The 15,599-nt window shown below is 40.0% G+C and overlaps 1 protein-coding gene across 1 annotated transcript in view; it reads right to left on the bottom strand.

The window, feature by feature from the left end:
• Positions 1 to 15,599, bottom strand: part of SNX25 (sorting nexin 25) — a 90,905-nt gene that overhangs the window by 61,372 nt on the left and 13,934 nt on the right. The window contains exons 2-3 of the mRNA XM_052661411.1: positions 6,334 to 6,418; positions 2,892 to 3,108 (exon numbers count right to left, since the gene is read on the bottom strand). Coding sequence (XP_052517371.1) covers positions 2,892 to 3,108; positions 6,334 to 6,418 — 302 coding nt within the window. The remainder of the gene's footprint in view (positions 1 to 2,891; positions 3,109 to 6,333; positions 6,419 to 15,599) is intronic.

The raw sequence follows: 15,599 nt of genomic DNA, 5'->3' as shown, positions 1-15,599 counted from the left end.
CCCCAGCATTCACCTCCAGGGCACCACCATCTATATGCAAAACACCAGTGACCTACTGGCACTTTTCCAAATATCCATAATCTCAGAGAACAATGATAGAGTTCCTTCCTTTAATAAGAATCATCAACTAGAGCTTCTAGGCATAGCCCAGACACCAATAAATCTATCCTTGGCACAAGAAAACTGGAGGTCCAAACAGAAGGCACTTCTAAAATGCAACCAGGGCTCTGTTTCTATTATTCTGATGCTTACTCATAATATCTTTATATAATCCACAAAGGCAGTCATTTCGCAAGACGGTAAATAAATGTCTCAGTGAAAAATATATTCTCATGTTGAAATCAGATAATCATAAAAACACTCCATTTCTCTAACCACCTGCTCTTCTCCCAAACCTAAATTCATCAGTCTTCTAACTGGAATAAAACAATGATCTAAAAATACTGTCCTCTAGTGAGCCATAATTTAAATACTTTAAAATGAGCTTCCACTGATAACTGTATCCACCAGACAGAACTAGGAAGCACTTTATGGAGTGGACGCCATAGCCGATTAGGTGCTGCACGGGCCTCAGAACACTCAGGAGGAGAGGTTGAAGCTTCTGAGACTCCAGCAAGGTGACCCTTATAACTTCCTCATCGGTTCACATACCCTCTCCTTACTGGAAGTTACTTTCTCTAAAAACAATGGTTTTCAAAGGGTGGTTTCCAGGCTCCCGCGTGTCCCCCAGACACTGTCAGGGGGTCTGTGAGATCCAAACCCTATTCATAGCAACGAAACAATTCCCGGTGTCTTGCCTGCTCTCACGAGTTGTAGCGGAGTTTCCCAGAGGCGACAGACTGTGTGGTGACCTTGTCACTGTTGACGGTGAGTGGAAAGTGAACTGTGTGTTCTTACACTTAAAAAAAAGTCTTAGTTTAATATCTGATATGATAAGTATTGACAGATATGATGAGTGCTGAGCTGGTAAATGTTTAACACCGGCCTCTCCAAAGGGGAGAAAAGCTCCCATTTGGAGCATCTGCCCCATTTCACGGGGTCAGTACTCCTGCTGTGGCCAATTACAAAGTGACAAGGTGCTGCTCACTGACCTCAGGGTTGCTCCTGCACCAGCACAAGCTGGCCCCAGGACCCCACGGCTCTAACTCACACAGACAAAAGCTCTTTCAGGTCCTCAACAACCTTCAAGAGCACAGGGCTATTCTCAGACCAGGAAAACTGAAAACCACTGCTCCACAGTAAATTTTTCAAGCTGTGGATTGGGACTCAAGGAACAAGGTAAAATTTAATCTCAGATGCCATTTTTGTTAATGATAAAGAACCAAAAAAAAAAAAAAAATCAAAGTTATCATAGGTAATGAGCATTATTTGATGAAACTGGATCACAATATAAAAAGTATTCCCAACTCTCACAATACTGTTAACCTGCTATATTGTAATACAAAATAAAAAGGTTAATAAAACAAAATTTTTAAAGGTATCCCCCATTTTATTTTTAAAATCTGCAAAAAATATGGACATGTACACACTGCTCTATTTAAAACGGATAACCAACAAGGACTTACAGGGAATCCGGCTCAATGTTATGTGGCAGCCTGGATGGGAGGGGAGTTTGGGGGAGAGCAGATACATGTATATGCATGGCTGAGTCCCTTTTTTGTCCATCTGAAACTATCACAATATTGTCAATCGGCTATACTCCAATGCAAAATAAGTAGTTAAAAAAAAAGAGAGTTTGCAAAAAACACTGGGGGCAGTGAGCTGGAAAAGAATAGGCATACAGTGGCCCTGTGGATTCTGGCCTCGTGAACCTAAGCTGGGTGAGCATGGCGAGAGAGATGACTCCTGGACAGCTGTCACTGCACGACCCCCCTTAACAGCCAGGAGCCCCCACAACCTCATAGGCAGGGCAGCAAGTGCTCGCAGACCAATCCACAAGACAGGGCTTCTTAGAAGGAGGAGAGCTACCACCTGCCCGAGGAAGATGCCTCTGCTTCCTCATCCCCTTACATATTGCAAATACTTTCTCTTCTCCCCTAAAATAGAGGCAGCGCTGTATCAGCGAGAAGAGGCCCCAGAAACTGCTGGGACCCTGCTTCTACTCCAACTGAGTGCGTATCCAGTAGGCAGAAGGCTACTCGCTGCAGTGAGACTGCTCTTTATGTCCAGGTTAGAGGTGCTATGAGTCGTCATGCTCTCACTCAGGCAAGAGTAAGACAGACGTTTAGCATCCTATCAGCAAACCTAAGGAAATAACGATTTGTTATGAGCCCCGAGGTCTTGCTGAAGTCTTCTTCCAAAGGAAGAGTCACCTCTCGGGCACAAACCTTTCCTGGCTAATAGTACAAAAGGCTGACAAACCTGAGTGCTGGCAATTTTCACATGAAAACACCTTCTCTAATTATGGCCTGCATGCTCCAATACTGAGTTCCTTTTAAAAATCAAGTTTTAGGATACTACGATGCAACAGAGCTCTTAACAGAGGACTCACAAAAAGAAACATTAACTTTATTTAAACTTTCTCAAAAACTGAAAACTCACTGACACTCTTCAGAGTGTAAAACAACTATATTTAAATGTTGTTTCTAGGCACCTTTAATGCTACTAAATAGATTCGTGATAGTGCTGGCTCTGTAAAATTAATCTCACTGCTTCAGCTATTTACAAAATCAAACAGGTCTATATCGTGGTTTTCTGGTAAAAAAAAATTTTTTTGATTTGCTCTATCAGAACATTATAATGATTCCCCGCAATGTCAACATTTCCAGCCAAGGGCCAATAAGAGGATGAATATGCTAGAGTTCTGTCTTGACTCTGACTCCTTTTCTCAACAAGGAAAACACTTTAACGTGAGTAAAGGGAGGAGAGGTTGTTCCCACTGTAACAGCTACCTGGCACTCGCCGCCTTCAGGTCACAGAAGTGAGTGAGCAAAGCTCGCACGACATCGTTGCAGACGACTTTGACCACGTCCACGTGGCTCAGCCGGTGGCGCAGCTGTCTGGCGACTTCCCAGAAATCCTCGGACAGCAGGTGGTAGAGCCGCCCCTCGTCTCTGCTGAGGTTTCCGTACCAGGACAGAATGTAGTCTCTGTAGCTGTAGTCAAACACTACCAGGAAGAGAAAGGCCGCGCGTCAAACGCAGGCGAGGGCCGCAGACTCTGAGAGCACGCTCCTGCTGTCTGCTGCTATTTAAGTCACTTTGAAATATAAAGAGTGGAAAGCAAATCAAGGGAAGACACACTGTTTCCTGAAACCTTTCAAAGAGAGATTCTTACCTAACTCGAATTTTGCGGGTGTGGAGACCCGAGGTACTGGATTTTCTTGGATAGCCCAATCTTTAAATAGTCTACCTTAATACCCAATTCCCTGATTGTGTGTTTAATTTCAAATTGCTCTAGATGGGTGGAAATCACAAGGAAGTTGCTTTTTTCTATTCAACACAAGGAAGAGGTGAACAAAAACATTAAAATTATTCAAGAGATTGCCACATTAGATGATGGATGCGCCATCGTAAGAAATTTCAACACAAGCGGAGCATTTAATGGATAAGGATGACATGGAAGAAAGTACTTCCTGAGATGGTAAGCTGGGTTACATGACCTCCAGGCTTTCACATCCTTTTATCTTCCTTCTGGGCACCCCAGTGCCAAGCAGCAAGAGCGTGATGACACACACTTTGCCAATAAAAACACTGCTAAGCTCTTCATGTGCAATTCCTTCTCTCTTACTCTTCTATTAAACTAAAAGTTGTCACGCCAGGGATTTTTAGCTAATAGCAAATAAATCTGCAAACCAAAGCATCTGGAAAATAGAAGCATTTTTTCTTTCATTAAAATTTAATTTCAAATTAAAGCAGGAAATTAAGAGCAATTATCAGAGACTTAATACTTAAAATTAAGATCTTTTCAACATGCTAAAGGATTTATGTGAAGGCCATATTCACCTATGTAATGTTTCATTACATTTGTTAACCACATTGCATATTCTGATTACTATAACTCTAAAACACTCCTCTGATAATACATTTTGGTGAGAAATGGATAAAAATGAATACTGGCAAAAATCTGTACTTAATAATAGAGATATGTGCTAGTCACAGGAATATCTTCTTTCAATAGTTCATCAGCACCCCTAAGTATCATAAAAATATAAAAGTACAAAACAAAGACACAATTCTAAGTATGTGTTATATAACTACAGACACTCATTCATACAAGTACAAAAAAACCCAAAATATTTCAAAATATATCATCTGTGTCAATTCAAGGAGACAGAGAAATTCATGATAGTAAAATCATTTTATGTTCTTCATTAAGAAATATGCATGAGTAATGTAACAAACCACAGTAAGAAATGAAGGAACACTTATTCTCACTGCCAAGCAAACAGCTTTTCTTCTAAAGGTGTAACAGCCCACAAAAAATCCAATGCTATTATGACTTAAATACATCTATTTTCTAGGACTGCTCTTCACGAAATAAGCAGGTAAGAGGGGATCACAGCAGATTAGAGAGAATGGAATAACATGATTAGAACTTCAGTTTTAGTTGGATTAATCTGAAAAGACGATTTAGGGTAACAAGAGAGAAATACTAGAGGTGAGGAGACCAGTTTAAAAGCTACCATTCAGTCTAGAAAATGTGATGTTAGGTAAATCTGTCTATAAATGTTCAGAACAAGGAGTGACTCCGTCTAAGTAAACGGTATGAGAGAGAGCCATTTTCCACCTCTGCCTTCTCCCCACGATAACTCAGGCACAGTCTTCCATGCCCAAGAAGGTAGAGCCCCACAGGTCAAAAGTAGGGTCCATGACCCGAGTCTCTTGGAACAAAGAAACAGTCATTCAACCAGGCACTGTCCTATTGACAATGACAACAACCGCAGTTCCATTGATCACACAGATGTCCCTCTGTGGTTTGCAAAGTTTTCAAAAATGCAATTAGTAATTGCTCTCTGTGTACAGAAGAAAAGTCATCTTCTGGGAAGATCTGAGGTTATTAGCTTATGTCACTGGTGGATCTATTGATTTATTCAAGAAAAATGAACATGTATTTCATACCACTGGGTAAAGAGACATGAACTAGATAAGTTGAGCCTATAGAGAGGGGGAAAGCCATGCTCTTTGAGGTACCAGCTATGCTTCTTTTGTGTCAGTATCTAATCCTTGGACAGTCTGAATTCTACTGAGCAAACAGCAGGTACTTAATAATTGCTGAATTACATTTCTTGCCCACATTACTGAGATAATTCAGGGCAGTCCAGTGAAAATTGGGCTGCAGATCTAGTGAGATTTGATATTAAGTCAAAGAGACTTTTAAAAGTCTACCTTCTGCCAGTTTTCCAGGAAACGTAACTTGAGGAAAAAAACTTTTAAGGGTATCTGATATAGAAGAGCAGTTGCCAGTTCTCTCCTAACTTCATACTTAACACTGTATATTTTCATCTGGAAAACCTCAGACTTTTTTTTGTATACAAAAACTGAAACTGTCAGTTTTTAGAAATTTGATTTTTAAAGCACATTTTTAAACTTTAATTTGATCAAAATATAGTCTCTTTTAAACTTTAATATTTGTAATTACACTTACTCATACCCATTTCCAGACATACAACACTGTACCCGCCACAGTCCCCTTTTCAACCATTTTTAATACAAGTTTCACGTCTCTGTCCATTCTTTTGTCAAGGTTGGACAAGATCCCTTAATTTGGTTAACTGGTTTGTCCATGAGCAAGCCTGAGTGTATTTATTCCCAACACACTTTCCCTATGTATATCTATTGACAAAAGAAAAAAAAAAAAAGGCTTCCTGACACCCACTTCAGGTATCAGTCAACAACAGATTCTTGCTTCATATCGTGGAAGCACCCCACTAAGCTGGCTAGTTTCATGCAATCTGCAAATTCCTGTTTAATCAATGTTTAGATTCCATTCATTTAACTGAAACATGGATATATTTGGGGGCTTCCCTGGTGACCCAGTGGTAAAAGAATCTGCCTGCCAATGCAGGAGACACAGGTTTGTTCCCAGGGTTGGGAAAATCACCAGGAGAAGGGCATGGCAACCCACTCTGGTATTCTTGCCTGGAGAATCCCAAGGACAGAGGAGCCTGGCGGGCTACAGTCCATGGGGTCATAAACAGTCAGATACAGCTGGCTGACTAAACAACAACTGGATGTATTTACTATGTCTTCAAGTAAAAATTCATGATGAAAAAAAATCCAAATGCCATCAAACAGAAAGAGGATAGATAAATTTGCTGGAAATTACTATCTTCCTTTTAGAACATAATGAATTGCTTCCCGTGGTAATTATATACCCTCACTTAATCCTTACCTTCTTTTAGAGCTTTGTCCATATTATGAGAAATGACTACCCTTCTAGACTGAACTGACTCATTTGAGTCTCCATACACAGGACTCTGAAATATAAGAAAAAAAGATACAGATTACTGAATAAATCACATAAATATAAAACCAAAAGTATGAAAAACCATTTAAACAGATGTTAAAATATTTCCTAACAGATTATAAAGTTCTTCTGGAAAAGTAAATACATGCTTAAGGTTAATAAATTTTTGAAAAAGAATTAAGGAAGGATTTTCCCTAGCAGATATCAAGACAGTGTGATGCCAGTGTAGAAATAAACAACTGAATGGTAGAAAGTACAAAAACATCTATACAGAAATGCAAATATATGAGAGTTAAGAACATAATGAAAAAATTTGAAATCTGTGAGGAAAACACAGACTATTCAATAAGTAGGGCTGGCATAATTTGATATTCATGTGGGAAGAAAGTTTAGAGTCTTACGTCATACTTCATATATTAATAACTCCAAACTGATTAAAGAGCTAAATATTTTAACTAAAAATGTATTTAAAGGAAACAAAGGAGATGCTGTGTTTAATCCTGGGATGGAGAAGCCCTCTCCAAAATAAGACACAAAAAGATTTATAAAGGAAAAGAAACCTGACAAATATAACTAAATAAAATAGGAAATTCCTGTTTGACAAAAGATAACTATAAAATATAACTGACAGACAACATCTGCAAGATGTATAACAAAGGACTATTATTTCATATATACAGAGATCCCAAAACAAGAAAAATAACTCAAAAGAAAAAACCAGGCAAAGAAATTAAAAGAGCAATCATAAAAGATAAATACCAATCAATTTATGAAAAAAAATTGCAACCTCTTTTTCAATGAGAGAAATGCAAATAAGTGCAATGAGACACCATCAGACTGACAAAGCAGGGGCAAAGTGTCATCTAACCTAATGTTGGCAAAGACATGTGGAAATGGCCATTTTCACACATCGTGAGGGGAAACGTCCATTTCTAAAAGCTTTTAAGAAAACAACTGAGCACATATCAAAATTTAAAAGCACTCTGTTTATTCAGCAATTCTACTTCTAGGAATCTAGCTAAGATAAAATACTTGCACATTAAAAAAAAAAAAAGTACACATACCCAGACTGCTATATTGACTCTAAGGGAAGAAATTGGAAATAAATCAAGTGTATCAGTTCAGTTCAGTCACTCAATCATGTCTAACTCTTTGCGACCCCATGGACTGCAGCATGCCAGGCCTCCCTGTCCATCATCAACTCCCAGAATCAAGTATATATCAATAATCAAAGAGTTAAATTGTAATGGTTCATGTTTTAGAATATAATGCAGCCATGAAAAAAGAATGAATTAGGGATACATATGCCTTCATGAAAAGTTTTCCATGATGGAAAATGTTTGGAAACACATAGCTAAACAATTAAAAATGGTTTCTTCCTCCATATATGTCTGTATAACACAATTTAAAATTTTAATTATAAAAAGGTACTAGTTGGCAAAAACAGAGAGGCAACATGCAGGATTTAAACCCCACTATCAGACAGCTAAGGGTACTTTAAACAGAAAAGCTTCTTAACTGATCACATTCCAAAGTGATCAAAAGTATATGTATATTGTAAGCATATGCTGGACCATGAAGAAGGCTCAGTGCCGAAGAATTGATGCTATAGAAATGTGGTGTTGGAGAAGACTCTTGAGAGTCCCTTGGAATGCAAGGAGATCCAACCAGTCAATCCTAAAGGAAATAAATCCTGAATATTCACTGGAGGAACTGGTGCTGAAGCTGAAGCTTCAATACTTTGGCCACCTGATGTGAAGAACTGACTCATTAGAAAAGACCCTGATACTGGGAAAGATTGAAGGTGGGAGGAGAAAGGGACAACAGAGGATGTCATCACCAACTTAATGGACATGAGTTTGAGCACACTCTGGGAGACGGTGAAGGACAGGGAAGCCTGGCATACTAGAGTCCATAGAGTCGCAAACAGTTGGACACAACTGAGCAACTGAACAACAAATACTGCAATGGGTGTACTTATTGGTTTTAGAGGCTTCCCTGGTGGCTCAGTTGATAAAGAATCCACCTGCAATGCAGAAGACCCAGGTTTGACCTCTGGGTGGGGAAGATCCCCTGGAGAAGGAAATGGCAACCCACTCCAGCCTTTTTGCCTGGGAAATCTCATGGACAGAGGAGCCTGGCAGGCTACGGTCCATGGGGTTGCAAGTCTTACAATGATTTTGTGACTAAACCACCACCACCACTGGTTTCAGAGCATAAAAAGAAGCTAGTTATTAGTGGAATGTAGAGAACTTTTTTGTGCATGGGAAATATTACAAGTGCTTGACTACACAGCCACTGTCACTCAGGAGGTCTAAATGGCTAAGGGCCCTATCAGCTTCATTCAATAAATGAGGGTGAGGAAAGCCCTCCATCCTCAGGCAGCCACCCCAGCACAGCAGCAACCAACCCCTGGCCCTGGACCACCCAATCCTGAGAGCAGAATTTCCAATGCTCAGCTTAGGTTCACACCATCTGTGGGTCAAACGCCAAGACCATCATCCACTTTTGTGATCACTGTTACTAAAAAAAAAAGTCATAGTGTTAAGATTCCTTAGTTGAAATACTTTTAAAAGTCTTAAGATGTATGTGTTACACTCAGAAAAGAATCCCTTTAGGCTACAAATTGGGCTTCCCTGGTGGCTCAGAGAGTAAAGCATCTGCCTGCAGTGCAGGTGACCTGGGCTCAACCCCTGGGTCGGGAAGACGCCCGGGAAGAGGGCATGGCAACCCACTCCAGTATTCTTGCCTGGGAAATACCACGGACAGAGAAGGTCCTGGCAGGCTACGGTCCATGGGGTTACAAAGAGTCGGACACGACTGAGTGACTAACACATATATACAACGCTACAAATTAATACATAACATTCAATACTTTCTCAAGGAATCATTTTTTAAAAAGACAAAACCCTTAATCATAATCGTATAGACAAAAGCCATCTTACCCTAAAAGAAATATACTCTCATCTATCGAAAATTACTTTCTAGTTTCTGAGTAACTTGTTATAAACTTAAATGGTCAGGACATTTTACTGTAATTTTTAAAATTTTAGTTCATGAAAGGAAAAGACTGAAGAAATGAGAAGAATTTTTAAATTCCAGTGCTTTTTAGAACATCAGGCAGGTATTTAAACAACTTAATACTGTTAGAGCACTATACTGATAAATAACTTTAACCACAACTTCTCAAGCCTTTGGCAAACACGCTGGTATAGTTTTCCAAATATAGGTACGGCAGTTTCCTGCACAATACTAACCAGATGATGAAACCACAGCCAAATGATGCTTAATTGAGAAGTTCCTGAATTCGGGTTCTTAAAATGGAAACTGTGGTTAACGGCTGGGAGAGAAGCAGGTGTGAATATGACAACACATGCCTATCTGAGCATATTTTGTACTTATGTGTCTATCTTTACAGCTTCCTTCAGAACAATTTTGTGCTTATTTTTTACCTTTCCTTTCTCTCCCTAGTTGCAGCTTTCCCAATTCTTACCATCTATCTGCACATTTCTTGTCTCTCTCTGCTTCCCACTTAGACGTAATACCTACAATAAACATGTTTGTCCCTACTCACTGTATTTGAATTAGACGTTTATGCGCTTTAACTTAAAAAAGTTTATGAGAGTAACATTTTCTATGTTGGTTCTTTCTCTAAAAGCATTATCAGTTTTTCTATCTGGTTCTGGATTTCCCTGCAATCTGTCCCCCAGGACTCTTATTAGGGAGGAAAAAACAAACAAAAAAAAGAGTTCTTCCGCCCTGTCACCCCACAGCCTGATTGAGAGTCTGGAAGTAAGGAGAACAGGAAGATCAAAGAAAACATCACGGGCCCAAAGCAACTGGGTAACCACACATGGAAAGTCCTTTTTTTTAAGGATTTAATATTTCTGGAGCCAGTGGCAGCTAAGACTCAGGCACGTGAGCATGGCTGTGGCCCAGAGGGCGGTGAGGCGAAACCTGCCTTCTCTCTCCTTCCATTTATAGGTGTGAAAAGAGGAACCACTCACCGAAGAGACTTCCGCAAGAGACGTGTTCCAGCGAACGCTCGCCCCCAGGTCTGCACCTCGCAGTCCCTCCCCCTCCTCAGGGAAAGCCTGCCTCAGACAACCACTTTCCCAATAGCGCTGGTCCTGGGGAGGGTGAAACACGTGCATGCTGTCCTCAGCCCTCTGCCACAAAGTGTAAGTGACAGGAGGCTTCACCACTCCATCCAGAACTGCAGACTTCGAGTGTCGTCTGAGCGGTCAGCCCTCGCCTGGAGTCTGGCATCAGTATCCCAAAACTGGGCTTCCCTGGTGGCTCAGACGGTAAAGAATCCGCCTGCAATGCAGGAGACCTGGGTTCGATCCCTGGGTTGGGAAGATCTTCTGGAGGAGGGCATGGCAACTCACTCCAGTATCCCTGCCTGGAGAATCCCATGGATGGAGGAGTCTGACAGGCTACAGTCCACGGGATCACAAAGAGCTGGACACAACTGAGCGTGTGCCAATACTAAGATTGAGGAACGTCTGGTGAACCAGAATCCCTGCCATGTAAAAAAGATACACCTTATTCTCCATTTCATTAAGATAAATGAAACTTATCTTCATTTTAAGATTTAAACCTAACTTAGACCCTACTTGTTGAGGTCATTTTAATCACTCAGTGAGTTCTCTGGAGAGAGAAAGGGAAAAGCCTCAACAAATAATTGCTCATTCTGAAAACGTTCTCCAAAGACAGGGTAAAACCTGAAGGCTTTGCTCCAATATACGAGTCTCAGCATCAGAGAGTAGAAGTCGGATCAACAGATGCTGTCCTGAGTACCTACGTTATCAGCTTTCTGTTTACTCCTGGATGTCAGCTTTTAGTCTACAGCCATAATACACTCCACTTGTCTTCGTGTCAGAATTAAGACACCCTCTCCTGAGGGAACAACATCTGGAGAGAGAATCCACGCAGAGAGCTGGGTACCCTGACACCATTAGCAACGAGACAGCCAGGGGTGACCTGGAACCCAGCCGAGACACACACCTCATTTTCCACTGTTTACACGGACGACACTGCTTACTGTGTTGCTTCCTGTGGGAGCAGAGACAGGGCTGGTAATTCCTTTCATGCCTATTACCTGGATGACTCAAATAAACAAGTATCTTTCTCCTTCACTATATGCTTCTATAATAAAAAATTTTTTTAATGTATTTTGGTTTATTTTAAAAAAGAAAAAAAAAACTGTACAGAGTTGATGGCGTGATGGGCATAATTTCCTGTAAAGCTACTGAAATGATGATTTATCTTAGGAAAACAAACACAAAACCCCAACCATCATTACCCACACGGAGCTGTCACATGGCCCAGTCTTCCCAAGTATTCGCAGCATCAGACGGTCTACTGGGATCTTGTGACTAATATTCTCATTCTTAAGCTATGTTCTTCTCAAAACCATAGCTCCTTTCAAACCAACCGTATTCTGCCTCATCCTCAAAACATCATGTAATCAAAAGCAAAGAAAAAACGACCCACACAGATCCCTTCTCAGGAAGACAGGAAGGGACTGAGGTATGGAAAGGCCACCAGACTTGACTGAGACCCTGAGGAAAGAGCGTGACGTGACAGCAGCCCTTCCAGCGATGGCGTCCAGTCTGTAACTGCTGGCTTGCAGAAAGCATTTAGCAGAGGGCCTGGCACCTAGTGGCAAAGTACAACTATCATCACTAATAAAACTCAAAGCAGGATCAACTTTCAACACACTGAAGTATTTTTGCCTTTGAGGATGTACTTTCCAGAGAGGAAAGTGTCCGTTTCCTGGAGACGTTCTATCGTGTATAGGCCTTTACATTCTCTATCACTGGTGAAGTATTCAAGTGTTCAAACAAAACCTGGTTTGATCAGAACCAGTTTCTTGGATTGTCCTTTATAACGTTTAATTGTGAACTAACAAAGGTCTGGTTCACCTTATCTGTATCCAATATATACTGAAAGGTTATCATTTAGGGAGATTGTACTGATAGAAAGTACTGGTTTTTGGTCTTTTTCCCCCTCTTAATCAAGTATAATTTCTGTTTTAGATAGAAGAAAAGCTACTCTCTGAAATTCAAACCTACAAATGTTCTCAATATGCTTCGATTTCTTTTAAAATTGCTAGTTCTAATATATCACAAGTAGAGAGGGACACATTCTATAAATGTAAAGAATTAAATCAGCCTATTCACACCAGTATCCACAGATAATCCCTACTGATATTTTGGTCTATTTCCTCCTAGTTGGTGAGTCCATTTCTTAACACGTAGCTGTGGACAACTTACTTTTCCATAACGGCTTCAAAGGCCTCATCCGTAAAACAAAGATAACAACGGTACCTACCTTTTAGGACTGATATGAGCATTGAATTAATACACATGAAGTCTTTGAAACTGTGCTGGGCAATGTCTTATTAATTATAAATTACTATTGGTACTTTATTTTCATATACTTTGGAAGAAATTACAACTATCACATTCACACATTTCTGCACCTGGTTTTTCACACTCAGTATTTTATCCTGAGCATCTTTTATGTAATAAAGATTTGGAATGTTTTGTTTTGAATGACTTACACTGCATTTTAACTATTTTCTTATTACTCTGTATTTACTTTGTCCTCAATACGTTTTTCCAATTTTCCATGAAAAACCTATTCATTTCCATGCTATCGACCTAAGTGTAGTATTACCAAAAATGATCTAAACAATACTGGAAGTGTCTATGAACCATACAGTGGATTTGAACTCTGACTTCAAACAACTGTGTGCCTCGAGAATGTTGTTCTTGTCTTTAAGGAGAGTCCTCTACCAGCTAAGGAGAAACTGATCGAACAACAGGGAGTGGTATGTATAGGATGCTGTGAAGCACAAATTACGCAAAGGTTAACAGGAACAGTCCCTGTCCAGCTTTTTGAACCAATAGTAAGTAACCTACGTGCCTTGAAAGTCCAACACTGCAGGGTGTTTCCAGATGGGAAAACGAGTAATGGCCACAAGAGGCAGGTGCAAGCCAGGCTTTCTCTACCCTCGGGGACACTCTCGGGTAAAGGAAACCACCTGTCTTCTAGAAGCATAAATCCCCACCATGATTTCACCTGAAATGAACTTTGGCAAGAGATGAATGGTCGATTACATGGTGAGTACACACCAGTTATCGGAAGTATTGCTGTGTTCAGGCTAAAGGCCAATGCTGCCTGCATGCAAATGTAGGAATCAAGGTTCTGTTTCTATTTCTATAAAGAAAGATAATCAGTTAGGTTAACTCCTGAGACCAGATCCTGTGACTGGGTATGAAATCAATTAGATCTTTTCTCTGAACAATATGAAATTCAAGTGTGCTTCAGGCAAGGGCACAATCCCAATTTTACTACGAGGGCAAAAGCACATGACATCACACGACAGCGACAAGACTTAATTAAGACCCAGAAAAAAGTTGGTTGCAGTCGATTCTTTGCCATTTTCTTGCTGTGTTATGATGAATATGTCCATTTCTCTGAGATTCAGTTTAAATAATGTCTGTACTATTTATACGAAAGGATTGTTATGCATCCCAAGAAGATAATGTGCATGAAAGGGTTTTTTAAAGTGTAAGACTCTTAGTCGCTCAATCGTTGTCAGACTCTTTGAGACCCACGGACTATAGCCCACTGGGCTCCTCTGTCCATGGAATTCTCTAGGCAAGGATACTGGAGTGGGTTGCATTTACAAAGCAGTATTCAAATACAGATCATTTTTACAGTGCCAAAAGTCATAGTCCAAATTTTTTGCAATGTTAATCAAAGAATGATTATTGTTATATTACATGTGATTAATGTTATGACAGAACATACTTTCAGATTTGACTATCACAAGCAAATTCCTTTCATAATGTTTCTCAGTTATTAATCTACTAAAAAAATGATTATTAATCCAAAGGCAAAATCTGTATTAACTGATTAACAGAGATATTTTTTGAGACAGGTTAACATACTAAGGGTTGTTTTTCCATTCAGCTGGACAAATTAGGCTCGTGGGAAGAAAAAAAATGTGCTTCATTTCTAATGTCAAGGACTCAGATCTGAAGCTCCTGAGAAAACACATTCCACTTGATTACAAGAGAAATTTCAGTGTATTTCAAACCAGACACAGATTTAGAAACTGAAATTATAACGTGCACTTGACAGGACACAGGCAGACAGCAGGATGTCTAAACTGGCAAGCACAGAACAAGAGACTAGGGCTGGGGGAGAAGGAGGAGGAAAAAGCAAACTGGCTTAGGAAAGATCACTGATGCCTGGCAGCAGCTTTTTGCATTCCTACGAAGATGTGCGTAAGAAAGATTCTGCAGCCATTTTCTCACTGACTCACACTGTAATTCTGAGCTCATGAGGGAAATCAGAGGTTTTCACATTTCCATCAACTCATTCAGTCATCTAACCCGCAATGAGGACTGTGCGTCTGCCACTTAGTTGGGTTCCAGAGACAAAGGTAAATGCATTCTCTGTGCTCAAAGGGGCTTAATCTATCCCTGATGGAACAGAAGCTCATCATCGAATAACTGATGAGCTTGAACACTGTGGGAGGTTCTGCTTAGGAATTCTAGCGTTCTTCCTCCTCTAGTCTCTCTTCTACATCTCACTCTCCAGCCCAGGTCACGGAAGAAAATTTACTCAAATATGCAATCAATCCAAGAGATCATTTCATAAGAATTCTGAAGGTCAGACACAGTGAAGTAAATTATAAAAATTATTTTCATAACAGTTCTCACTGAAACCACTGAATTGAAATGGAGAAGATGCCAGAGTGGTTCCCTCGCTTCAAAGCTATCATGTAACTCAACAACTCAATGAGTCACACAGAACTGCTTTTTTTCACAGAGATGCTTTAATGAAAGCAATCACTTTTTTTTTCTTCATTACTGTCCCAAATACCCATAATACCACTCATTAAATTTGCTGACTGGCTTTTAAATGAAAACTGGTGATAAAATATTCAGGATCTAGCTGCAAAAACATCACATTGGTGATTTGATTCAGGGAGTTTTCTAATATTTTCATAGCTCCCTTGAAGCAAAAAGCTGAGCTCCAGGCAGCGGCTTTGATAACATACATGTACTAAATACAGATATGCGTGAGATAGATTACTACCATATAAATACTAGCTGCAAAAAAGAAGAAAAGAAAATACAATTCAATGGAATCTACTCAAAGAGATG

The sequence above is a fragment of the Budorcas taxicolor genome, chromosome 24 (assembly GCF_023091745.1).
Source record: "Budorcas taxicolor isolate Tak-1 chromosome 24, Takin1.1, whole genome shotgun sequence".
NCBI lineage: Eukaryota > Metazoa > Chordata > Mammalia > Artiodactyla > Bovidae > Budorcas > Budorcas taxicolor.
This window is presented reverse-complemented; position numbering and strand designations above follow the sequence as displayed.